This window comes from Nymphalis io, chromosome 7 (genome assembly GCF_905147045.1).
Source record: "Nymphalis io chromosome 7, ilAglIoxx1.1, whole genome shotgun sequence".
NCBI lineage: Eukaryota > Metazoa > Arthropoda > Insecta > Lepidoptera > Nymphalidae > Nymphalis > Nymphalis io.
The window spans coordinates 4,356,737-4,384,509 of NC_065894.1; the positions used below are offsets into that span (position 1 = coordinate 4,356,737).

Genomic DNA, 27,773 nt, shown 5'->3' on the forward strand with positions numbered 1-27,773 from the left:
TACCGAATGAAATGTTCGTATATCTTGTCCTCTTTTTGATTATTCTATAACCTTTCATTTTTGCTAAAATATTACAAAACCGGATTGGCCAATCCGGTAAAATCTTATGTGTAAGCGTAATAAGATATGCTCGCACACAGTCCTGGAAGTGTACCAGTTCGCCCGCGATGCGGCGGTGGCGGAGGCCTGGCTGATCGCCCAGGAGCCCTACCTCATGTCGCAGGAGCTCGGACACACAATCGACGAAGTGGAGAGCCTCATCAAGAAACACGAGGCCTTCGAGAAGTCAGCCGCCGCGCAGGAGGACCGCTTCAGCGCACTGCAGAGGCTCACCACGGTCAGTGTGGATATGGCTTGCTGCGGTTTTGGGCACTATCGATTTCATAATTCTGTACAAAAAATCATATCATTGGTGATGATGATCATAATCATAGCTCAACTTTTTTATAAATTGACTAAGTAACTAGAAATTTGAGACTAATTCTTGGTATGGGCTTTTGTTTAATGGTTTTCTTGATTAGTGCTCTTCCTTTTAATTGCTTGTTGTAATTTTGTTCAGTAGTTGTATGTTTGGTTTCTTATATTTTTTTTTCTTTACTCTACTACTAGCTTGAAATGAATGCAGCAACTCTATGGCCTACCGCACAACCTTGGGATAAATGTGATGAATCATCCTTTGTGTTCCACTTCCCGCCTTCCAAACGTGAAAAACCATCACTTAAAATCGCAACTAAAACTATTCGACCGGTTGGAGAAGTAGTATACGACATAATAAATACTAACGATAGATTCAAATTACCCGAAAAGTTTAACAAAAGGAGTCTGAACTTAAATTACTCCCAAAAACCGGTAACTAAAAACGATTCGTATCTGTGGTCGGTCGTAACGAACAATAGCTTATCGACGATTTCCGAAACGAGTAGTCCTCCAATGTCTCCTCTTAGGGGGCCTTTATCGCCCGAAATATATAGTTCCATTTTCTTTGAATATACTTCAGAAAATGATAGGTCTAACGAGAAATTGTCATCAATAGATTTTTTGTTATGGGAAAGGCTGTCCTATCAGCACGTCTACCCGAACGTATCTTTACTGAGACCAGCGAGAAGCCACAGTGAATCATCCTCCAAATCCGGTAGCATAAAAGGTTTAATGAAAAGATTGTCGCGGAGAAAGAAGTCTATAGACAGCGAACAGAAGGCCGACATTGCCGTGTTATCTTTACCCGGATTAACGAGTAGTATGAAGGCCGTCAACGATTTAGGCAAAGAAGTTAAAGTAATTCCTCTCTCCTCGTCCCTCTTATTGTTATCCCAAACACGCAGTTTATTGTTTCCGGAGGGTGCATGGTACTATAACTACTTGGATAGCGTAAGTGTGGAGTTGGTATATCGCATGAGCTTTGTATGTGTATTTGTATATATACGTATAGCTAATAACTACTGCATGATATTTATAATAACATACTTTTAATGCGATTTTTACATAGATATAATTTGGGCTACCATTTCTGCCCCAGTACTAAATAATTATTTTTATATATACATGCATGGTAATATATACTATACTAAATATTTGATTCGAATGCAACGACTCGTCACTACCCCAAACCGTAAAGCTCGGCATTAACACGAACGGCCTCCACCCGTCGCTACCGAATTCGAAGTGTGCTCATTTCCAAACGTAACACCGAGCGGTGCGGTTGCAGTTCGAGGTGAAGGAGATGAAGCGGCGCCAGGAGGCGGCCGAGGCGGCGGAGCGCGAGCGCCAGGAGCGCGAGGCGGAGGAGGCGGCGGCGGCGCAGGCCGCGCGGGACGCCGTGGACCGCGCCGCCGAGCCCGAGCCGCAGCCGCACGGTGAGTCGCACGGAGCGCGCGGAGCGCCATCCAGGGACCGGCCCGAAGTTGCCTCTGCGAAGGTTAAGTTCCGATCTCCACTTTTCGCTTTCGTTCCTCCGGACTATATCGGTGAAATCGGGAGTGGCTAACTTCTGACCGGTTCGCTTGGATCGTGCGCATCGTACGAGAATGGATCGATAAACACATACGCAGTTAATTTATCTGTGTAATGTTTTGATTCTATGATGGATGCCGAAGTTTCAGTTCGGTAAACGACTTATTGTCCGTGAAAACGAGATGTTTATCTATTGATTTAATATTTGGTTTTTAAGATAAATAGGATATAAATGATAATTTTACAATTTCTTAATTAATTATCATGGAAAACACAACTTTTTCGAAAATTAACCTCACTTCGACTCACGGATTGCAATGTAAGCACGCATGTGTACCTTCTAGCACTATAATTGAAACAAACTTTTGAAATTTTAAATAATATTTCTACTAATTTTCACCAAACCGGTGGAATGCTGCTTGCAATTTGCAATATCAAATAACAAGACTCTAAATATATTAATAAAAGTACAAAAATAATAAAAATATTTTAAAAGACTTAGCACATTCGCACTGCGATAAGGCTTAAAGTCTAACGGCGTCGCTTGCCGCTTTCCATGTGAAATTACCCTTTTTGTATCGCTTACTCGATCCGCGAAAGAATGCGATTATACAATAAAAAAATTAATTAACTAAAAAACGAAGCATCACAATTGACCTTCGTTCGTCCTTTTCTTTCGCGGGCCGAGTTTCGCGTGTGAGACAAAAGGGACGTTACTTACCGATGTGTTGTCCACACATGCACACGCGTAGTCGTAAGGAGAACATCCACTAAAGCGGCTGAGAAGGCCCAAGAGCGACCGCATTCCCAGCCAGGTAATCAGAGCGCTTTATATAAATCTACTGATGTAAAAAGATACCCAGCTATACGCATGTGCTTAAACATCGTAGTAATGAAGTGGGTGTCTTAATTTGGACGGGTTACACTGCGCTCTTAACTAGTAACGCCACGGGGGTAGATTGTTTTTAATATTATTTTATTTAGAAGCTTTAAAAGTTTAAAAACCTTACATTAGATCGGATTTACTTTTTATATATTTAATTTATATTTTATTTAATAGAGCCTCTATTAGATAAATCTAAGCACAATTTCCTTAATGTTGCACTTTTTCTGTATTGACGTCATTTATTTTCATCTTTTAGGTGAAGGTCTTAGAATCATTAATCATTTTTATTTATTCAGTATATCCGATTTTTATAGTATCTTTTTTATAGTTGTTACAAAATATTTATATAAACAAATGTTTTTTTTTTTGCTATTTTAATTGTTGTCATTGACAGTTGTGAGATCCCTTGAAGTAATTATTTCCTAAATATTTTGTAACATGCAATTATATACCCATTTATTCACGCTATTTTAAATCACGAATAAATATATTTTTAAAATAAAATTTTATATATTAAAAAAAAACAATAGAACAACAAAATCAGTTTCAGATTCGTTTAGAACTGCTTAAACATTAAAATTGTATTAATTCAATATAGACTTAATGTTTTCATTTGACTAGACCTGTTTTTGTTGTACGAAATAATATGCAATCACATATAAATCGATATTAATATGAAATACATGTATTTTCTATGTAATATCATTCGCTAATCACGGTGATGGTTTGATACTTCTCATACTCATATCTTCGTCTAATTTAAAACAATTTTAGTAAAAAAACCTGCTATAAATTTATACTGTGTTCTTCTCTTTCAATGATGCCGTCTCCATAGAAGGTAGGTATTACTTACTGCTTTCGCATAAGCCTGACTCGCTACACTCGTATGCACTTTGCTTTTTCTGTAGCTCGCTTTTATCGTAATATATGCATGTATGTGTTATATTTCTATGCAACTAAGTTTAATTGTGTTTACTTTTTTCTTTATTATATCTCACAACTTTTTTTCTTTAATATTATTTAAAATATAAGCAATGGATAAAAACAGTCATTTTATATTTTTATATACTTAGAGTCTAAGGGAGAGAATAAGTTTAATTTAGAATACGGTAATTCAGATAATTAGGTAGGACCTACTTAACAAAGAAGTGCATATTATGTAGTATGCATGATTTTGTGTTTTTTTATAAAACAAAATTGCATATGTGTGTGTACTATTTTCGTATAATATATTAAGTAATTAAAGTCGGCAATGTCCGCGAGTTTCAATTTATTTTTTTCAATTGAACATATATACGCATATGCAATTCGTAGCATGCGTAACCAAGCATGTACGCACGTAGCGTGTAGAGTAGACGTAACTAGCACGTAGATGTACGCATGCAGAGGCGCCTAGCCCCGACCCCGTCCCCGCCCCCGCCCCCGCCCCCGCGGACGGCCCGCAGCAGGACACGCCCCGCCCCTCCTCGTCGAAACAGACGCCCGCCAAACCCGCACGCCTCTCCAGTAAGTATGACACGTAGTGGTAACTGTGTAGCGGGCGTGAAGTTGCTTCGAGTACCTTTCGCATTAAACCGCCTCGATGAAATCAAGCTTCAAGGAAATGAAATTTCAATGTTTAAAATATTTGTTATCGATTATATACTTAATATTTTATTAACATAAGTTTTTATAAGACATCATTAATTGTTTTATTTAAAAACACAGTAAAACAATCAATTTATTTTAAATATGATTTATGTATAGATCGTCGTTTAGGAACAGCGAAACAACTTTACCGCCGTGATTTCAATAAATTTGTGTCGATTTATATAACATTAGAGCAATATAACTACTTGTAATTGGTAGTCAATCTATTAATGACGCGCAATGTATGTATATAGTGCATGGTTTCTAATTCTAACATTTGTGTTTTCTGGTGTTTAAATTGTTAAGTGTTTTTTTTTGTGATATATAAAACAATTAGCATGTTAATGCTTTTGTTTATTTGCTGCGACGCAATTTTGTTTTTATGTTGCTTTGAATATTTTTCTTTTTTTGCCCCCTCTCCCCTACCCGAACCCTTTCATCGTCTTATTCCTGAAATATTCTCTTATTTCTTCTTCAATCTTACTATCGACCATGAAATTCCAATCCCGATATAAATGTTTTTGATATATCTTTAACTCACTATATGCACAAACTTTCGATATATTTCGCACTTGAAACATAAAAATCTCTTCGTACTATTACCCAAATCCCGTATCCCACCCGCCTACGTATCCCAAACCACACGTCGAACAGCGGGCGGATCGAGCTCGACTCCCGTAACGCCGTCCACCTCTGGTAAGGTGAAGTCGCGGTCTCGAAGCAAGTCGCCCTTCCGCAGTTTCCGCTGGCGCACCGCAAAGAAGCTGCTCACCGGCGCGCACCACAGCGACGATGAAGGTACCCACGGTAGCGGTTAGAGGTGGATGGATAGGCGTTACTATGTAACATCAAAGGAAACTTTCGTCCGTCCGTAGAGTTTGACACGACTTGATTTCATATCGATATTAAACACGCCAATTTATCGTTACTGTAGTGAAAAGGCACCAAAGGTTTTCATCAATTTATTAACGTATAAACGTATAACGTACGTAATTAATTTAGAAAGTTAGTTAGTCAGTTAACATTAAAAGTGGTTATAAGTAGTTAAGTCGAGTAGTGTATTATAAATAAAGATATATTAATCTGTTGGTGGTACATAATATAGAAAAGTGAAAAAAAAATTCTCTGAATATGTAATTAAATCTATGGTTTCTTTATCTTTACTCGTTCTTCGATCGGAATAGATGAATTCATATTATATTAATAATAATTATTATTATAATATAAATAAATATAATAATATAATATAATGATAATTTCGTATATCGAATTGTTTGTATAGATTGTTTTAAACAATTGAAAACAAAAAAATTGATAAAAATACGTAATTTTGATTGTTTTACGTATCCATCCACTTCTGTACTCTATCGGATGTATGTGTACGTCCGCGAAGAATGCTTTGAGTGTGCCGTTGTGTTTGTGAGCGCATGGTCTTTGAGGTTTTACTTTGTTGTCGAGTGTGTAATGCAATAAATCGTTATTATATAGCAGACTTTCATTAAATTAGCTTTAAACGTTTAGTATCAGATCTATCACTAGTGATTACTACGATTAGAAAATTATCCGATTCATATATAGATGTGTGTACTTTGTTGTAATATGGTTTTTTTAATACTATTTATGTCTTGTTTTTATTTCAATTTTTACAGTCAAATATTTTCATAAAAACATTTTTTTTTGTAGAAAATGTTGATGACAGTATTAATATTATATTTTTTTCATCTAATTTTCTTTTTTCTAGAATTACGTAGGTTATGTTTATAATATTAATGAGTCACGTGTCACACAGAGGGCGCGAGCCCCGCCGGGGAGGATGAGGGCGTGGAGGGCACGTTGGTTCGTAAACACGAATGGGAGTCTGCAGCTAAACGAGCTTCCAACAGGTAGGGGTTGTTTTTTATAATATAGGTAGGTGGACGGACAAAAGGACCACCTGATGGTAAATGGTCACCACCGCCGATAGACATTGGCGCGGTAAGCAATGTGAACCATTCTTGACATATTCAATGCGCCACCAACCTTGGGTACTAAAGTGTTATGAGCTCTGTACACTGACTCTCAATATGTGATGAGTGGGTGGTACCTACCCAGACAAGCTTGCAGAAAGCCCTACCACCAAGTGATTTTTCACCAAGGAGTTTTGTGTTTAATGTGATAAAGAAAATTACATATACTAAGAAAATCACGTATACTTTAAACGTAACTAATAATAATATTTCCACTTAATGAAATTGTTGTAATATCAACTACATGATTATATCTCGTTACAGATCATGGGACAAAGTATACGTAGTTGCGAAGGACGGACGCATGTCGTTCTACAAAGACCAGAAGGCGTACAAGTCGGCGCCCGAGCAGCACTGGCGCGGGGAGCCCCCGCTCGATCTGAACGGAGCGGTCGTCGAAGTCGCCGCCAACTACACCAAGAAGAAGCACGTCTTTCGTCTCAGGTAACGGAAGCTTACACACAACACGGTAACTCTTACGAAAGAGAGAGAGAGCAATATTTTTGGGTTTAGATGTGTGATTTTTACTTAAACGTATCGATGTGTGTCGCCCCTCGCGCAGGCTGAGCAGCGGCGCGGAGTTCCTGCTGCAGGCGCACGACGAGGCGGAGATGGCGCAGTGGCTGGACGCGCTGCGAGCGCGCGCCGCCGCGCCCGCGCCGCGCTCGCACACGCTGCCCGCGCACCACGCCGCCGAGCCCAAGCGCCGCTCCTTCTTCACGCTCAAGAAGAAGTCAGTGCGCGCCCTCACCTACCTATACTCGCCCTAGCAGCATGTCCGTAACCGCCCCCCCCCCCGCGTCGCGCTCGCCGCCCTTGCCGCCCTCGCTGCCCTCGCCTCGACGAACCATACTCATTTCCACGCTCGGTCTAACATATTTATTAGAAATAGATACTGACCAATCGATCCATTCGACATGTAGCGATTACTCGTGTATCACTAATATTTCATATTTTTGTTTGTAATTTTTTGATTAATATTCAAATATCGCGATTCGAGTTGGCAGCCCTGAGTCATGTCGCTTTTCTAGAACGCGATGTATTATCAGATAAGAAATGGTATAAACGATAATTTCCATACATTAAATAATATCGTTTGAAATGATAATTTTTTTAGCAAAAACAAAAGTATTGCGCAGAATATAATTTACTTGATGTGAAATTACCTATTCGATACGTCATATTTATTAATAGAATATGCTGATTTTCCTTAAATATTATATATCAATAAAAGATAAAATTGTGTATAGTGATGAAGTAGATAAAGTGTTTTCCTATCGATGCTTTTGAATGTGTCTGTTTTCATTCACTTTTTTGCTTTAGCTTTTCAATTCTCAACGAGCGCGACCATTTTAACAATATTAAGTGTTCGTTTTATTTAAACTTGGTTCTTGGATATATTCGTTACTTCCCACTCCATAAATTAAAATTTCTTTTTGTTCTTTTATAACACCGATAAAATTAGTCATTATTAATTTTATCGGCGTGTTTCTTTGGGAAGTAATGAATGGGGTATTGAATAATATGGGTGCGGTGTGTTGTATGAAACACTGTATACGGATCGCATTTTTATATTGTACTGTGTTGAGGAGTGCGGTATATTAGGCTCTATTCGTATACAATGGTTTTACAATAGCTTTTATAAAGTGACCAATTAAATTCTTTTGAATACTAGACTCAAATACCATCATCGTTGTCAAAGTATGTTTATAATTTTAAATTTTACAATTTATTTAAATATTTTGTTGTAACATTGCTAATGCTATTTTACTAATCCCTACGTACGTCTGACTAATCTTTGTGGTGTTCTAAATTTAAATTTAGAAAACTTATTAACCGTTCTCCTCCACAGCTAAGCGGCGAGGACTCCTCGGACAGCCGCTCGTAACGCCCGCATCACGTTTCTCATTACGCACGCCGCGTCCCCGGCCCGGGCCCGGCCCGTGCCCCGGCACGCACGCCGGACCGGACCGGACGCCGCATATTTCTCACGACGCTTGCTACCGTAAGCTTTGCTAATGATGAAATTGTGTCGAGCGGCCTCACTGACGACTGTCAACTGTTTGTTATTATTTTGTTGCGTACAAAAAAAAACGTTATTTAAGACTGTTCGATATTTGAGTGTTTGAATTGTTCGCCTTCGTCTGATATTGTATTTATTGTTCGGCCGCAGCCGAGCCGAGCGAGTAAAGATATATTTTTATCCGAGTATGATATGATCCCACCCCGACGTGTAATTGTTGTATCTTGTAACGATTATAAATTTAATACATTTTATGAAAATCTAAATGCGACGCTATTTATGAATAGATGACTTTTAGTGTTTAACTCAGATGAAAAATTATATATATTATTTATTTATATACGTATATCATATATGTAATTGATAAATTATAGTGTAAATTCGTTTGAACTAGAAATGTATGACGTTCGTTTGAACCGAAAATTAAACTATCTTAGAAGTTTTATTAGATTACTGACGAGACGACCAAGCAAAGATCAAAAAGGAATCCTTATCGCATTTGATAATAGACGAGATGTGTATATGATTGTAACCGCATTTACGATACATAGTTAATTTACCCGGAACGAATATACAAACCGAACCGCCCCCCCCTCTCCCGTGTAACGTGAGCTACGTAATACAATTAGAATTAATTTTCATTGTGAAGTGTCTTTCGAACTTCGACGTCGCTGCCGGCAATAAGTGCCGCTTTTAAAAATTGATATCAAATATTTCTTATTAGACACTCGGTAATTTTAAGAGTAGCCCTAGGTGGTAGCGGGTACGGTGTGTACCGCGGCAGCGATATCGAAGTGCGTCTTTATGATAATACGAGTTGTAAGTATGCTTTATGCCTCATATCGTGCTTTTAAGATATAATGTCTTTATATTATTAAATATTAATTTAATTATTATTTTACTGCCAACATTTCACAAATTTGTTAATTAACTTATAACGTACGTTTGAATTTCACCCTTATTAGATGTTACGGTCACACATTTTTAGTTCGTTTTTCGTCTTATGATTATTATAATTGTATAGATTGCGCGTGTGCCGGTGTGAGTGTCGAATATGTAATTCTGCGCCTGCGCCTCTTATCACACTACCGCATGTATAACTATGTTTAAATATTTTATTTCAAAATTTTACTTTTTTGAGGAAAATATAATAAATGATGTTTTCAAATAATTTTGTCTTTATATTACAAACTCTACCCTAATACCTAATAACGACATTATAACGTAATATCCGGGCACTTGAAATATTTAGAGAAATAGATATGACTGAGATATTCTTTCTCGCGATAAAAGATAAATTCGTCACGTATCAAGATAAATACTTTCTCATCCTAGTTTCGATGCGTCGAACCATTTAAAGCAGCATAAAGTTTTGTCTTGTATCAAAAATGTTCTTTTTCGTATCAAAAATTGGTAAATACAATAAAATTTTATTTAAAGTTATTATATTTTTATTGCTAATAAATACTTCGAGTTCATGTAGTGGTGGAGAATGTGACAAACAACCCAACGAAAGAATACTAGGGGGCGTAACGAGTGAACGACATTCGAGGCCGTTTCAAGTAAGTTGATTTAGCTAATGGGATTTATAACAAATTTGGCATTCTTAGTTTTTTTTTTAATTTCATAACATAAAAAAATAGGAGAGCCCAATAACCCATGCGTTTACATTCAAAACTCCAGATGTGCGTTTCAAGTGTTGTTAGTTTATTCCGTATACACACACACACAACAAAAAAAAAGTACAATGTGGATTTATCCCAATAAGAAATCCCTTTCGGCCAACCACACAATACAAGCGCATTTTTATATTAGATTTCAAATACAACACATTCTTGTAAATATTTAAAAGTATTTTTTTGTTTTTTATTATACAAATAAGATTATCTATGGCTTGTATAGATTTGTAATAGACATAAGTTAGGTACATGTTTTGTTTTTTTTTTTTTAACTTTAATCAATCTGACGTAATCATCAATGATACATAATCTCGATAAATTGCTTTTATACTATTCACAATATATTAGATAATTACTAAGACCATAACTTTAATCTGTCTGAGGTAATAGAATTTTTAAATACAAAACAAACAATTATTATTTTAGAATGTTTAATAATAATAATATCCTCCGACCGATTTCGGCCACGGCGGCCAATTTCAAAAAAGATTAGCCAACTGCGCAGGAGATATTATAGTGCACCAATGTGTGCGCAAACACAGGTGCACTCTTTATTTCGTAACTCTCATAAGCCGATGGGACGCAATCAAACACGACCGGAAAGAGTTCAGGTGCAGGACCAAAGGCTTTACGTGCTTTCCGAGGTCCGGGAGTGTACACTCTTCCAACTTCCAGACTCCGGGCTGCTACTGAGAATTTTCGACAGAAAAACCCAATAACTTTTTTATTAGCCTGACCTGGGACTTGAACGCAGTACCTCCGGGTCCGCGGCCTTACATCAACCCACTAGACCAACGAGGCAGTTAATGTTTAATATTATAAACTCAATTAAAATTACAATCATATTATATATTATCAAGTATATTTCTATGTCAGGTAGCTTTATATCTACGTGTAGGGGCGACCGGAGAGGTAGGTTTTTGCGGTGGGTCTCTGATTCACCAGCAGTGGGTGATGACAGCCGCGCATTGCTGCTTCCATGGCGACGAGGAAGTGACGCATGGGCAGGTTTGATTTCCAAATTTTATACGATACACAGTATGTTACTCATTTTGACTGTTGATATTTTAAAATTAGAATAAAAATGAAAATGATAGCAAGTGGTGGTGGTGGTCAAAAAATATATCAAAATCGGTTGTCAACACTTCACGGGTGAGTAATGAAGCGAGTTCTAAAGTACTACTGTACCTAAAAATAATTTCTGTAAAGCGCTTGATTACAAATAAATGATTCAATAATGATAATGAGTTCATTTTACCAACAATTTTATTTAAAGACAGAATTTGTTTAAATACAAAATAGTTTGTGTTTGCAGGCTATTTTAGGAGCCCATTCGTTGTACGATCGTTACGAGAACGGTCGTCGACTGATCACCGTAGAAGAATTCATCGTCCATCCAGACTGGGACCAGAATACTTTTGAGAACGATCTCGCTCTATTGAAGCTAGCCAATATTATTCAAACTTCTGGTACATTATTTTGCTATACTATTAAACAATATACTATTCTATTAAAATACATTTAGTTTTGACGTTTAATTTGTAGTGTTTCTACTCGTTTTTTCAAATACGCGAGTACGTGAGTCGATAAGAAAAAACCAAGGACAGCACTTACAATCATTATATTTTTCCAATTGATTGATACACGTAGAGCATACAATATTGAAATAAAACGTCGAAATATTGGGAAATTTCTGCAAGGCGCGTGAATAAATATGTGACATTTCCAAAAAGTTAACTTAGGGTTCTCACATTTATTATCATATAAATTTAAAAACCATTAAAAAAAATAAGTAAAGGCATGTATTCTTCTCGAGAAGATAATACAGTCCCATTAAAGCTGAACGGAAAGACGTGGGAATAACAATAACTTTACGATATTTACGAATATTTTCTTTGGTCCTTTAATTTTCGCTATAAATACAGGATTACATAAAAAAAGAATACTTTCTTCAGATACAATAAGCGTTGTCCGTTTGCCTTACCTAAGCACCGTGTCATCTAATTTTGCCGGTCTCGGCGCAATCACATCCGGCTGGGGAATTGCTTCAGAAGGTGAGAAATAACTGATTAATAATTTGAAATTAGTAACTTGTATTCATTTGTAGGATCATCTTTAAAACAAAATAAATAAAAATTGTAAATTTGTATTCAGAAAATTTATTTTCAAATTAGGAATTACATTCATTTCTCCAACTCTCCGCGAGAAGCAATTGACCGTGATCACAGACACTCTTTGCAACACATTATATTTCCACAATTTGCCGAGCAACGTGATTTGTGGATTCGGTACAACTGCTGGTACTTGCAAGGTGAGATTCTCATCGTTTTATTCTTTTAGACTGCATTGAGACAAATGTACGGAGGAAGGCAAGCCATCGCGTAAATGTCTAATCGGTGCGTGATGTACACAACACGCTCTGTAAAGATATTTAAAACGTATTTAGCCATTCGAGTAGTAGTATTAATTACTTGAGCAGCAAGTTAATATAATCAAGATTGAGGTTAATCAGATTAGACCTTTTAAATAACTTTTTTTCACGGCCGCACATTTAAATAATTATAATGATTTAGTAAATACGTTTTTTTGTGTGTGCCACTAGAACGATGAGAAAGATATACATAACATTGTTATTAATATGTGTAGATTGTATTAATAAAAACAACAATACTGAAGTTAGAGAGCCAGGGTATATTAATATTACAATTATATGTCAACTGCTCAATTTTATATATTATAAGTTAAATTGTAAAAAAAAAACATTGTATCATATATCGATATTATTTGATGTGTTCAGTGAAATTATACTTTAACTGAAATAGGTCGGTGGATTAAAAAAAATAATTGTTATTTTAGGGCGACAACGGCGGTCCATTGACGATATTTTCGAATATAACGGAAGAAACAATTTTGGTAAGTTATCTCCAAATTTAAGATTTGTCTTTAAAATGTACATATAAAGATGATAATGCGTTTAACACTAATAATAAAATGATTATTAATTTAAAAATACCATATAATCCTACACTATGTTGAGTGTTTTTTTATCATACCATAGAATTGACCTAAATTTTTATAATAATATATATTATAACTTTTAAAAATTTAGAGTAAAACTAGTAATCATCATTAACAGCTATAGCCTGTTAATTTTATTTTGTTTATCAAAAGAAAATGTTAATCCATTATCAATTTAGTATGGTAGACCGCTGTGACCGTAATCGTGTCATCATTAAAAAAAAACTCGCGCTTGAATAAACATTTTATATGTTACACATAGCGTTACACATATAAAAAACGTTGCAGGCAAATTCTAAACCGAAAGAAATAAAAAAAGTTTATATATATATTATAATACAGTAACAGAAACTGCCTGTTAATGTCCCACTGTTAGGCTAAGGCCTCCTCTCCCTTTTTAAAAAGGTTTGGAGCTTATTCCACCACGCTGCTCCAATGCGGATTGGTAGAATACACATGTGGCATAATTTTAATGAAATTGGACGTTGTACGTCCTCTACTATTTTTTTTGAATTGGTCTGAGCTGATTCCTTATACTTTATTCGCTTTAAGTAATTCAATTTATTTTTTATGTAATGTTCTAACTCATATTTTTTAACGCCTTGTAATTGAAAAACTTATATTTTATTTTGTTTAAATAAAAATACTTAATTCGAGTTCAAAAGAGGTATGAAGTGTGTGTAATTTTATGGCATATACGCTTTCCGCCTTGTAAATATCCGATGATAAACATTTTCATTCATTGTTTATAGATCGGAGTGGCATCATTCATCGCAGGGGAGGGATGCAACAACGATATGCCGTCCGTATTTACTCGCGTGCAGCATCGCTTGAACTGGATAAGCAATATTACGGGCATTATCCTTATTTAATTATAATGATAAAATCGGCCTTACTCATAAATGATTTTATTGGGTGTATAGTTAAAACGTATTGTTCTCTTTCTGTCATTATTGTATGACATTAGAAAGAAGAAGACACGTCTTTTTTAACTATTCAAACCTTAAAAACATTTACAGGTAAACAAAGTCGTTAATTATAGGTTTATTTCATTTTTAAAAATGATATTTCTTTTAATTAACTGATATATAAGTTTAACGTAAGTTAAATATAAATATTTGTATTTTTTTACAATAAATTGTATATGTACTACGCAATCTGTTTTTTTTTTCATTTTAGTTATAAGATATCCCATGATTTTTCTTACAATGATATATAATTACATTTTTTATTATATATTTACTAGATATTTATAACCGCGATATACTTTCTGACCAAATGTACTTGGCTGATTATCCTATAACACCATTCGAGCCACTCGATTTTCATTCAATCCAAATTTCAATATGGAGTCACATCACATCGCTCCTCGTTAAATTTATTTCATAATATTTTCAAGTATTCATATCTTCATAAATTATATTATTTATTGACTTTTTCGTGAACATTGGTAGATGTCTGACTGTAGATATCCAGCCTACACATTTAATAATCTTAATAAAGAAGCCACTGTATCTCAATTATATCCTTGGTCTTCTGTACACAGACGTGGATAGTATGTACCCTTAGTTCTGTTAAAGCTGCAGTGCTCCGGTGGATATCAATCAATATCAATACTTTGTTTTTGAAATTGGCTATACATAAGCTAGTCACAATTATAACACATCTGACCAATCTCTGCTTTTGTAATAGTATGTCTTCTGTACCCTTAAAACAATCGATCATCACTTTAGTATTTTAAAATGGAATCAAAAATAATATCAACAATTACAAACCGATCTCAGTATTACCTGCTATATTAAAATTATTGAAAAATTAATAAATAATCGATTAGTAGTAAATTACTTTAATAAATATATTATTCTATCTAAATCACAATTTAATCAATATAAGTAAGTAAATATAAGGATTTAAGCAATGTAAGTCTACTGAAGCCGCCGTTTCCGACTTTGTTAATTGTCAATCAATTGGACAAAGGTCAAAAATGTATTACGGTTTTCCTTGACTTTAAAAAGGCCATTGATACCGTTTCTGTTACCATCCACAAAAGATAGAAAAACATTATCGTTATATGACTCCTCATATCCTTATTAACCTACCTTTCTAATAGTACCCAAAAAGTTAAGACCAGTTCCTAAGTAAGTATGAAAAGCAGCATACTATTATTACTGTTGTGGGAAGAGGGCGTGTTAGGACCAACCTTGTTTATAATTTATATTAATGCACTGCTGGCTTAAATTAAAAAAAATGTACAGGTTTTTTCGTATACAGATGTTACTGCGATAGTTCTCTGGGACACGACCAGGGATAAAGTACGTAAAAATACAGAGAACAAGTTATATTTGTTTCAGCATCAATAACAAAATCTAGCCAGATTTAAATTTTTACATAAAAATACATACTTGTATTTAAATACATACTTGCATTAAATAACAACTGCACATATTCTAACGTATCCAAGGTGGCTATCACTAAATACTTGAGCATCACGATAGACCACAGTCTGTCGTGGCATGCACATATCGATCTTGTATCTAGCTGCATAAAAGACTTATCTGGATTTTCAAATTGGACATGTAGCTACCAAAGATATACTACTTAAACATATATTGCCATGGGTCGGCCCGATATATCCTATTGCATAACGGTCTGGGGAGAAATAATTATTTGTATAAAATGCTATGGAAGAGCGGAATCGACTGTTATTGTCGTACGTAAAAGAACATCCCAACAACGTTTGTAATATATAAAGTTTTTGGCATAATTAACATTTTTTCAGTTTCAATAACAAAAAATGTATCAAAATATTAATAGACACGAATGAACGATACTTACTTGCAGTAGTATAGTAATAATACGTATAACAATCATCTGGAAGAACAGACTTATTTGTTTTATTCAAGCAAAAGTTATTATAATTACTTATTAAAAAACCCAAAACGTGTACAACTGCACTTATCACACTTATTGTCATCATTTATCATTGAAAAAATAATAATCCTGGATTAAATCAGAAATTATTGATTTTTTATAAGATACCAGTGATAAGAGGTATATAAACGTATTAAAAACCAATTATTATTTGAACTGTTGGTTTGTCAATGTTAAAATGCGTTGTTTTGCGGTGGTAGTATTTTGCTTAGTAGCGGCAGTTTCCGCCACTGTTGAGGTGTCTACTAACTACCACATCGATATCGGTATCCCGGAGGCGACTAGGATAAAGGAACTCGAAGACAAGATCTTAGCTAACCAAAACAATGCTGAAGGCAGGATTGTTGGTGGTGTTGTAGCGCCTCCGAACGCACATCCTTATTTGGTAAGTATTTATTCAGTAACTTTTAGTCGACATTTCTATGTAATAATATGTTCTTTATTATTTACAAGATTTGAACCTAGGTCTTTAGATCTCCAGCACTCCAAACAAGAACATCGAGACAATTACAAAAAAAAAATCAAATCAAATACAAGATATGTCTACATCATATCTTCGTTTTCTATCTGCCTTTCGGTCGGTCGGTCCTGTGTCACGGTCAATTATTATCGCAATCAAATAATGACAAATTGAAATGAACACTGTTTTTGGCAAATGATATCTAAGTTTCTTCAAGGTTGATATTTGGCTCCATTTTAGAAACAATCGGTATTGTTATATATTGTTTGGAAATAATATCAGCCAATATTAGTCCTTACTTACCCCGGGGGGCATACCCCCACAAAATTAAAATATCTCGGTGGAAATGAGTGTGTCTTTATTTAACTAAACTAATTAAGTTTTGCCCGTTTTAAGTTAAAGTAGGAGCCAGATACCTATGTATTTGGAAACCTAAAAAACAAAACATAAATATGTAACAAAACATAATTGAAACGTAACAAACAACGCAACGCAACTATTTAATAGAACATTTTTCTAACAAGTGGAACTAAGCTAAAACAATTAAACTTTTAATAAATCATAAGTTCTTGAATACTTTATTCATTTAGTATTATCTGTTATTATTTTTAAAATACTAAACAATCGTACAGGCTGGCCTGCTGGTCACCTTCTTCAATCACCCGGGAACCTCTGCCTGTGGCTCATCATTGATCAGCGCTGACCGGCTGGTGACGGCCGCCCACTGTTGGGATGTTCGTGGCTCTCTTTTCGTTCGACAATTCCTCGTGGTACTGGGTTCTCAATTTTTATTCAGCGGAGGCACAAGAATACCAACATCAAATGTCGTTATTCACCCCGAATGGAATGCTGATTTTTTAACAAATGACGTAGCTATTATCTTCTTACCGTACCGTGTTTCCTTTTCATGTAAGTTTGAACAATTATTTTTTATTTTAATATTTTTTTCGTGGACATTTAAGAAGTTTTGTGAGAACGTCTACCGAACCAACTGTTATTATTTTCTTAAAACACGTCTGTCGTGAAGTGTATTAAATAATTAAATTTTAATCTATTTATTTACTAATTAAATTTAAAATAAACGAACACTAAGCTAATGAAATGAATAAATCTTGTTCTCACAAGTTATTTTATTTTAATGGAAAATATTATTTCAGCTGCAATTCAACCAATTGCTCTGCCTCACAACAATTTATGGGACAGTTTCGTAGCAGAAACGGCCACTGCAGCTGGATACGGCAAAACAAATGATGGTAATACTTTTTCTTAAAACGATACACTCACTCTACAAAAAAGTTGTTTGAAGATTTTTAGAAATAAATTTACATTAACAACCATCTGGTATTCCAGCTCAAGCAGGTGTATCCGTAAATTCGGTGGTGAGTCACGTTAACCTGCGAGTGATCTCGGTGCAACAGTGCCGGAACGTATACGGCTGGGACTTCGTGCAAGAAAGTACCCTTTGCACGGACGGTTTTGGCGGGATCGGCATCTGCGGTGGCGACTCTGGTGGACCTCTTGTCGTCAATCGCAACGGACAGAACATCTTGGTAAGATTTTGCTTTTAAAGGCTTAGTGTTAATTAATAAATATTGCTCGCTACAAGGATAATGACTTTTCAATGCAAAAATAATACAAAAGGATTATTGATAGTCTAATTCGGCCACCAGATATCACATACCAATGTGAAGTCAGGTTGGGTGTACTTACACAACTAGATATGTGATAGCCTGTCGACCCTGTAGATCCGATTGCGTCATAGTTAATTGCTTAATTTTTTTTCAGGTGGGTGTCAGTTCTTTCGTACCTCGAGCTGGCTGCCAACTCGGTCACCCATCTGCTTTCGCCAGAGTCACTAGCTTCTACGATTTTATAATGCAGTACATGTAATTAGTATTCTAAAATGAATTATAAATAAAAGTATGTATTGGATAATTTGATGATTTATGATACTTTTAAAAAAAGCGGCACCGTGTACATAACATTAAGATAACTTGTAGAAACTTGTTTAATTCCCTTATATAAGTTAATTTTTTGCAATTTTATTTGTAAATAGTTTTTTTTTTTAATATTTAGTTTGAAGTTTGTTTCAAGTTTCAAATAATTTCATTCAAAATAGAAAAACAAAGAAGCACTGTTACATACTTACCAGTCAATATTATTGCTTAACAAAATATTATATACAAATTTAAAAAGTAGATGCTTTACGTCAATAACAAGGTAACATAAATAAAAACAATTTAACCGTCCATTAAATTACATTATTTAAAAGAAAACAACACGTTTATGATCTCTCGAAATACGCTTAAAACAATTAATTATTTACGTATTTTATTTAATTTTATATTACTAACAAATGTAGCTGAAATAATTATCTATTTTCCTACTTTAAATGAACATCTGTCATCGCAAATTGACAATAAGTTATATAATATATTGGCTATAGCTTTTTTTTTTCATATAGTTTGGTTTGTTAATTTGGCCATCGTTAATTAGTACAAAATAGCGAAGCTGATGATGATCTAAGATTTATACGTCATATTATATAGTTTTTTATAATATTATATACTATTTTTTTCAAACAATATAAAAATAATAAACGTATTCATTCATTTAAAAAAAATTACATAATTAAAATACAGTCGACGAAAAATGTATTTTGAATAGGATTTGCGCAAAGTTAGTTCTAATCGTCTACGTGGGGAAGGAGTAACTGTGACAAATTTCCAGGCATATAATATGCAATACAGTATTATTTATTTTTAATTTTTCTTTTGTATAAATTGCGCCCTCCCAAAGTTAAACCTAAGTTACTTCTGCGGCGTAATTTTGCTGGAATGGATGGCGAACAACTATGTGATGATGCCCGCAATATTGATTGGTCAGCAGTGGAGTCGGCGTCTTGTATTGAACATAAGGTTGATGTTTTTTGTTCGTTGCTCACTCAAGTTTATGACGTTCATGCTCCGATTCACCCAGTCAAGTTGAAACACCTTCCTGCTCCCTGGCTAACTAAAGACATCAAAAATAGTATACACAGGAAAAACGTTGCTAAAACAAAATATAAATTAAATAACTCTGAAGAAAAACGAAGGAAGTATCATAAAGCTAGGAATCGCTGCAATATATTATGTAGGGATGCACAACGACGCTATATTCATACATCAGTCGAGAACGGCGACTCTAACAGAGTTTGGAAATTTCTTGAGACTGTTGGAGTTGGTAAATCTTCTCAGAACTCACTAACCCTAGCAAATCTCAAGCCATAATAATTGGCAGCCGGAAACAATTATCAAAAGTCGACTGGTCTTCCTTGCCATCAATAATGTTTGACAATATTGTCATCCCTTATTGCGATTGTGTTAATAACTTGGGAGTTTTCCTTGATAATACTCTTAGCTGGACTCGCCATGTAAATAAAATCAGCAGGAAGGTGTTTGTTGCGCTGAGGTCTTTGCGTCGTCTTCGACATTTTCTTCCAATTCCTACCAAAATTATGCTCGCACAGACTCTACTCCTTCCTATCCTTGATTATGCTGACGCAAGCTTTGTTGACTTAACCGAAGACCAATTAACTAAGCTTGAGAGACTTCAAAATACATTTATTCGGTTTATATTTGGATTACGCAAATATGACCACATTTCACAATTTCGTTCTCGTCTTAACTGTTTACCTATTCGACTTCGCCGGAATATGCACATCCTGTCTATTCTGTACTGCGTGTTGTTTCACCCTTATACTCCCCCTTACTTGAAGGGGAAATTTTTATTTTTAGGAAATCCTGGAGAAGTAGTTCGTTCTGCGAAGAGATGGATTTTAAAGGTGCCCGAACATAAATCATCATTTTATAATAATTCTTTTACAATTCAGGCTATTAAACTCTGGAACGATCTTTCTTTAAATATTCGGGAGGCCAAATCTATAAATTTTTATAAACCTATAAATTTTGTCTCAAATGCCTTATTACCAATAATTTCTTTTATTTCAGCATTTCTTGTATTATTCATTCGCTTTTCTTTTTTCTTTTTTGTTATGCTTGAGGACTTATCGTTTTATTCGTTTTTTGCTGTATATAGTATGTATTTATAATTTTGTATGTACTGATAATATAATTTATTAATTTATCCATAAATAAATATATATCCACGTTTGCGCAAACCGGCTTATTCCTGTTTTAGTCCATGTGTTTATTAAATTATTACAAAGACAAAAATGTCTCCAAGCTATTTGGCTTATCTATATTCTGTCAAAAATTGTGATATGATATTAGTTGGAAAAAATAACAACAAAGTCATTTTGCTTTTTTAAGTAGTAAAGTGTATATTTTAACAGTAGGAGTATGATCATGATTTGTTTTAACCAGGTACCACGCGTCCATTCTGATAGTTCAGTTATTTAAAATATTTTGAATCAACAATAGATAATAAAAATATTTCATCGATATTTTCAGTTATTATGATATAAATAATTAAATCAGTCAGTCTCGCGACGTTGAGTCATAGTCAGGTAAAACTGGTGTGGCAGCTCTAATTAAAAAAAGTCATTATATTTATTTATTTACGTCATCATTGGTCATATTAAAATTTTGATATTTACTCACAATTTCGTCGATATGAACGCTAAGCACAAAAATAAACAAACAGATTGGTAACTGTTCGATATAAAGCCTACATATAATAATCTGAATAAAGAAGCCCATATATTCAATCATATATGGGCAATCATATTCTTTTGGTTTCTGGATACAGACGTGGATGAAGATGATAGTACCCTTAGTTCTCTTAAAGATAACAGTGCTCCGGGCTGGGACAATATCAGTACTATGTTTTTGGAATTAATAATAATAATATCCTGATACATTTTTTTTCACACACGGCCATCTAATCCCAAATTAAGCTCGTACAGAGCTTGTACTATGGAAACCAGACAACTGATATACTACACATGCTATTTTTCTTTTTTAAATACATACTTATATAGATAATTACACCCAGACTCAGGACAAACAGACATGTTCATGCAGACAAATGTCTGTCCTGGGTGGAAATCGAACTCACAACCTTCGGCGTGAAAGGCAAGCATCTGCCAACCACGCCAACCGGCTCGTCAATTGGCAAGACATGTAGGTACCAAAGATATACTACTTAAAGCGTATATTGCCATGGGTCAGTCGGTTATATCCTATTCCATTACTGGGGAGGAACTTGTAAAACTAGATTTTAGGAGAGGAAACAGCCCAAAGAGCATTACTTGAAGTCATGTTCTTTGAGTCCTTAAGGTACCCGACTGTTGATACAGGGTGGACCAAAAGTCCGGTAACATTTCGAATGGTTATAAAAAATACAAAAGAGATATGAGAGAAAATATGTTTATTTATTCTAAAAGTACAAAAATCAGGGTTTTATTTTTTAAAAATAACGTCGTCCAAATGTGTCCCTTGTTTAGTTTGGCACTCCTGTAATCTAGAGCGGAAATTTTCCATCACCGCCCGACAAGTGTTTGGAGAAATGTTCTGAATTTCCTCGCGTATATTTTCTTTTAATTCTTCAATAGACTGAGGGTTGTTATTAAAAACTTTACTTTTGAGGTATCCCCAAAGGAAAAAGTCCATTGGTGACAAATCCGGGCTGCGGGGTGGCCAGTTAATGTCACCTCTTTTGGATATGACTTTTTGCCCAAAAATTTCACGAACCGCTGCTATTGAGTCGTTGGAGGTGTGACATGTGGCCCCATCTTGTTGAAACCATGTCCGTTGATTAAAACCAGAGTAGTCCTGTAATGCTGGAGCAAAAAAGTTCTGTAGCATGGCAATGTATCGCTGTGTGTTGACGGTAACGGGACGGCTTCTCTGATCCTCATAAAAATACGGACCGATAATTCCACTGGCTGATAAAGCTGCCCATACAGTAACTTTGGGCGAGTGTAAGGGCTTTTGGTGCTTCAATTGCGGGTTAGCATCACTCCAGTATCTGCAATTTTGCCTGTTCACATGCCCATTTATGTGAAAATGTGCCTCGTCTGAAAAAAAGATGTTATTGAAGCTCGTAAACCTCGCAAGCATTTCGTTGGCAAACTGCAGTCTCTGAGTGTAGTCATTTGGCCTTAATTGTTGTACAATTTGAATTTTATACGGGTTTAAATGTAAATCCTTTTGAAGAATACGATTTAAAGATGTCCTAGACACATTTAAAACACTAGACCGCTTTCGAGTAGACAGGCCAGGTTGTTCTTTAACAGATGCTCGTACGCGCTCTATGTTTGCGGGCTCTCTCGACGTCTTAGGTCGGCCGGATCGTGGTTGATTTAATGTTGAACCCGTCTTCTCAAACTTCTGTACCCAATTTTCAATTGCACGAGTTGATGGAGCTTGATTTTTATTTCGTATGTTGTACTGTGTACAAAATTTTCGTTGCGCTTCAGTCGCAAAATCGTTGTTGCGATAGTACTCGCGTACGCAAAACGCGCGTTGTGCTCCGCTGAACGACGCCATTGCACTGAATTCCAACTAGCCGCTCTCGCGCTTAGTAACGCCCCGCTCCCCCCTATCCCCCGCAATTGGAAGCAGCGCTCGATTCAAATGTTACCGGACTTTTGGTCCACCCTGTATATCGTCTAGCGAGGTTCTTACAGTAAGGAAAACATATGTTTGACTTGTTCTATTTTATTAAATTTACGTTACACAAAAGTTACACAAAAACCTTAAAATCAATGCTAGGGAATACAACAAAAGAAATTACGTAGTTATTTTTCAAGTTGTAAAAAAACTAAATTTGCTACTCATATAACTAATAGGTCATTATTTATACAACTTAATTTAAAAGAAAAACCTTTAAAAACCTGGAATGAAAAAAATCATTGCCATATTTGCTTAAAAAACTTAATAAATTAGAGACTGACGCGTTTCTAGATATTTTAAAAAAGCTTAATACTAACACGACACAATTACAGAAACATATATATAAACTTACACAAGTAAATACTCATTTACATACAATCACACGCACACCCACACACACACACAATATATAGAGGAAAATCGATTAATAAACAGTAAGTTAAATTAAATATAGGTTACTTAGTTACATTATATAATTTACTTAGTCATATTATGTAAGTTTAAAATCATGTCTTAAGCTAATTATTTGAATGAAATGCTATACCTATAATATCAGTACCGTCTGGCGCAAGTATTATTGTACTTAAAAAAAGATCCCAATAACGTTTGTTATAGCCGACAAGTTTTTGGCATAATAAACATTTTTCATTTTCAATACCAAAAAGTGTATCAAAATATTACTACTGCAAGTAAGTATCGTTCATTCGTGTCTATTAATATTAGGTCCTTACATATGAAATTGGCGTTTTAGCAGTGGCCTAGAGCGATTGACTAATCTCGGTTGTTTAGCAGCTAGTTCTCCCTTCATGGTTTGCAGTTGCTGACAATAGATATCCAGAACGAAAACGTTGAAACCAAAAACGTACCGTGCTTTCTTTTGCGACACTAACGCCCGTACACATTATTAATCCTTCGAGTTGTTTCTGCAGCACTGGTGCCACGGTAGAACTCGTACTCGTAAATACACCGATATTTCATGTTTTCCATTGTGCGGTAATAAGCGACGCCAAAGAAAAAAAATAATGAGGAAAAAACAAATGAATGACTGTTTTCAAAACTCAAATGTACCAGCTAAATTAATTTATAAATTTGAATTTGGAATTCTTAACCAAAGAGGAGATATTTCAGATCAAAGTTTTATCGTTTTAGTACGGTTTTATCGTTTACGTACGGTCAGTACGATAAAACGCTAATTTCATATGTAAGTAACTAATATTAATAGACACGAATGAACGATACTTACTTGCAGTAGTATAGTAATAATACGTATAACAATAATCTGGAAGAACAGATTTATTTGTTGTTCAGTCCAGTAACAGCCTTTGAATGTCCCACTGTTGGGGTTTATCCTTCTCTCCTTTTTGACGTTCCACCACGCTGCTCCAATACGGGTTGGTGGAATAAACATGTGGCAGAATTTCAGTGAAATTAGACACATGCAGGTTTCTTCACGATGTTTTCCTTCACCGTCAAGCATGAGATAAGTTATAAACACAAATTAAACACATGAAAATTCAATGGTGCTTGCCCGAGTTTGAACCCACGATCATCGGTTAAGATTCACGCGTCCTGACCACTGGACCATCTCGGCTTTCATTATTTTTTGTATTCAAACAAAAATATAATTAAATCAAAAACGCAAAACGTGTACAAAGGTAATTATAATACTTATTGTCATCATTTATCATTAAAAAAATAATAATCCTGGATTAAATCAGAAATTACTGATTTTTTATAAGATACCAGTGATAAGAGGTATATAAATGCAATAAAAACCAATCAATTATTTGAACAATTTGTTGGTTTGTCAAAGTTAAAATGCGTTGTTTTGCGGTGGTAGTATTTTGCTTAGTAGCGGCAGTTTCCGCCACCGTCGAGGTGTCTACTAACTACCACATCGATATCGGTATCCCGGAGGCGACTAGGATAAAGGAACTCGAAGACAAGATCTTAGCTAACCAAAACAATGCTGAAGACAGGATTGTTGGTGGTGTTGTAGCGCCTCCGAACGCGCATCCTTATTTGGTAAGTTTTAGTCGACATTTATATTTAATGGTATGTTCGTTATTATTTAATATTTGTATAAAGATATTTGTCGCTTAAATCCTAATATTACGATATGTAATTATAAGTCCATTGTTTTCATCCAATCACAGCGTCACGTGCTAAACGATTTAAACGTTATCAGTTATCAGCATTATTTGGATAAGATCTTTTCCGTTATCAAATTAATGAGCTAAACTGATTTGTTTTACTGATTAATAAATTTTACATATATTATATTTGTATGCATTTCAAAATTTAATTTAGTATTTTAGTTTGAGTACAATAATACATGTTGATTTTGGGGACTTTTTTATGTATGTCACTACATACATAATACAAACCACTGTTTGTCCTCATTTATATAGTATATTTTTTTAATAATTCTTCATTTGATAAAATTGTTTCAAGCAATTGCGTAAAATATATTATCTACTCGTACACAGAGCTGCTTTAATCTATCAAGAGGTTATTAGCCAATACTAGCTTCTCTTATTTAGGTATCACGTCATTTTTAGCCATACCCCTTAGATACCTTTAAACACCTCGGTCATCTCAAAATACTAATACTTTGGAAATGAGTGTGGCAATATTGAACTAAACAAATGAAGTTATGTATTCGTATTTTTCATCTAACAAGTAGAACTAAGCTCGAATTAAGCTCGTGAAACAATCAAATTTTAATAAATCATAAAAGTTCTTGAATACTTTAATCAACTGTATGTAACAATACTTAACAATCGTACAGGCTGGCCTGCTCGTCACCTTCTACAATCACCCGGGGACGTCCGCCTGTGGCTCATCATTGATCAGCGCCGACCGGCTAGTGACTGCCGCCCACTGTTGGGACGTTCCTGGCTCTCTTTTCGTTCGACAATTCCTCGTGGTACTGGGGTCTCAATTTTTATTCAGCGGAGGGACAAGAATACCAACATCCAATGTTGTTATTCATCCCGAATGGAATGCTCAATTCTTAAGAAATGATGTAGCTATTATCTACTTGCCGTACCGTGTTTCCTTTTCATGTAAGTTTGAAAATTTATTTTATGTTTTAATATTTTTTCCGTTGACGTTTAACAAATTTTCTGAAAACGAGAACCGAACGGGACTACCAACCGTTTTTATTTACTCAAAACACGTCTATCATATCTGTCACGTGTATGTGCATTTTTGATTTATTTAAAATCAACGAACACCAAGCTAACGAAACGAATAAATTTTATCATCACTAGGTATTTTATTTTAATGGGAAATATTTTTTAGCTGCAATTCAACCAATTGCTCTGCCTCACAACAATTTATGGGACAGTTTCGTAGCAGAAACGGCCACTGCAGCTGGATACGGCAAAACAAATGATGGTAATATTTTTTACACGATAAAAAATCATTTCGAAATTTTTTTTAGACTTTGTATAACCTTTTAAGAAATTTAGTGACAAATTTTTTGAAGATTTCTCAGAAATAAGTTTGTGTTAATGTAACAACAATCTCGTCATCCAGCTCAAACAGGTGTATCCGTGAATTCGGTGGTGAGTCACGTTAACCTGCGAGTGATCTCGGTGCAACAGTGCCGGAACGTATTCGGCTGGAATTTCGTGCAAGAAAGTACCCTTTGCACGGACGGTTTTGGCGGGATCGGCATCTGCGGTGGCGACTCTGGTGGACCTCTTGTCGTCAATCGCAACGGACAGAACATCTTGGTAAGATTTTGCCAAGTTTCACGTATCAGTGTAAAGTCGGGTCGGCTGTACCGTTAGACAACTCGATTTGTATAGCTTGTCCACCCTGTAGAACCGAATGTTATGTTCTTAATAAGCATAATTTTTATTTGTGAATTGCTTAATTTTTTTTTCAGGTGGGTATAAGTTCTTTCGTCGCTCAAGCTGGCTGCCAGCTCGGTCACCCATCTGCTTTCGCCAGAGTCACTAGCTTCTACGATTTTATAATGCAGCACATGTAACTAGTATTCTAAAATGGATTCTAAATAAAAATATCGTTTTTTTATTTATTGGAATATTTGATAATTTATGATGCTTTTAAAAGAAGTGTTGAATTGAATGTGTCACCGTGTACTTAACATTAAGTATCTATTTAGTAATTTATGTACCTTACATATAACTAATACAAACTTGTTTAATTCTCTTATGTAAGTTATTTTTTTTGCAATTTTATTTGTAAATAAATGTTTTTTTTTTATAATCAGTTTGGAGTTTGTATCAAGTTATCAATGATATCTGTCATTCAAAATAGAAAAAAACAAAGAAGCATTATACTTAGCTGTTAATATTATTACTTAACAAAATATTATATACAAATTTAAAAAGTAGATGCTTTCAGTCAATAACAAGGTGTAATACAGATAACATAAATAAAAACAATTTAACCCGCCATTAAATTACTGCAAAAAAATTTAGGACGTTTTTGATCTCTCTAAATAAGCTTAAAACAATTAATAATTTACGTCTTTAATTTAATTTTATATTACTAACAAGTGTAGCTGAAATAATTATCTATTTTCCTACTTTAAATGA

At 34.9% G+C, this 27,773-nt stretch overlaps 2 protein-coding genes across 14 annotated transcripts in view; both read left to right on the forward strand.

Annotated features, from left to right (window-relative positions):
- LOC126769368 (spectrin beta chain) overlaps nucleotides 1-9,665 on the forward strand; it is a 50,684-nt gene extending 41,019 nt beyond the window's left edge. For 4 of the 13 annotated variants that reach the window (XM_050488072.1, XM_050488074.1, XM_050488076.1 and 1 more), the window contains exons 31-38: nucleotides 141-337; nucleotides 610-1,368; nucleotides 1,706-1,853; nucleotides 4,223-4,342; nucleotides 5,120-5,263; nucleotides 6,255-6,348; nucleotides 6,736-6,915; nucleotides 7,034-7,256. In XM_050488072.1, coding sequence (XP_050344029.1) covers nucleotides 141-337; nucleotides 610-1,368; nucleotides 1,706-1,853; nucleotides 4,223-4,342; nucleotides 5,120-5,263; nucleotides 6,255-6,348; nucleotides 6,736-6,915; nucleotides 7,034-7,241 — 1,850 coding nt within the window. In that variant the 3' untranslated portion in view covers nucleotides 7,242-7,256. Of the gene's footprint in view, nucleotides 1-140; nucleotides 338-609; nucleotides 1,369-1,705; nucleotides 1,854-2,702; nucleotides 2,766-4,222; nucleotides 4,343-5,119; nucleotides 5,264-6,254; nucleotides 6,349-6,735; nucleotides 6,916-7,033; nucleotides 7,257-8,323 lie in introns of those variants that run through there. The other 9 variants (XM_050488078.1, XM_050488077.1, XM_050488081.1 and 6 more) reach the window with 9 other exon arrangements.
- A 1,345-nt stretch (nucleotides 9,666-11,010) lies between these two features.
- Nucleotides 11,011-27,202, forward strand: LOC126769730 (transmembrane protease serine 9-like; the record flags this gene model as incomplete). Its single annotated transcript, XM_050488647.1, has 17 exons — nucleotides 11,011-11,181; nucleotides 11,489-11,642; nucleotides 12,129-12,227; nucleotides 12,348-12,484; nucleotides 13,030-13,086; nucleotides 13,944-14,058; nucleotides 16,323-16,507; nucleotides 17,215-17,491; nucleotides 17,740-17,835; nucleotides 17,933-18,132; nucleotides 18,368-18,468; nucleotides 23,004-23,107; nucleotides 25,040-25,224; nucleotides 25,991-26,267; nucleotides 26,506-26,601; nucleotides 26,743-26,942; nucleotides 27,098-27,202. Coding segments are annotated over 17 exons (2,559 nt in total), but the record flags the coding sequence as incomplete, so codon positions are not given.
- Nucleotides 27,203-27,773: the final 571 nt, after the last annotated feature.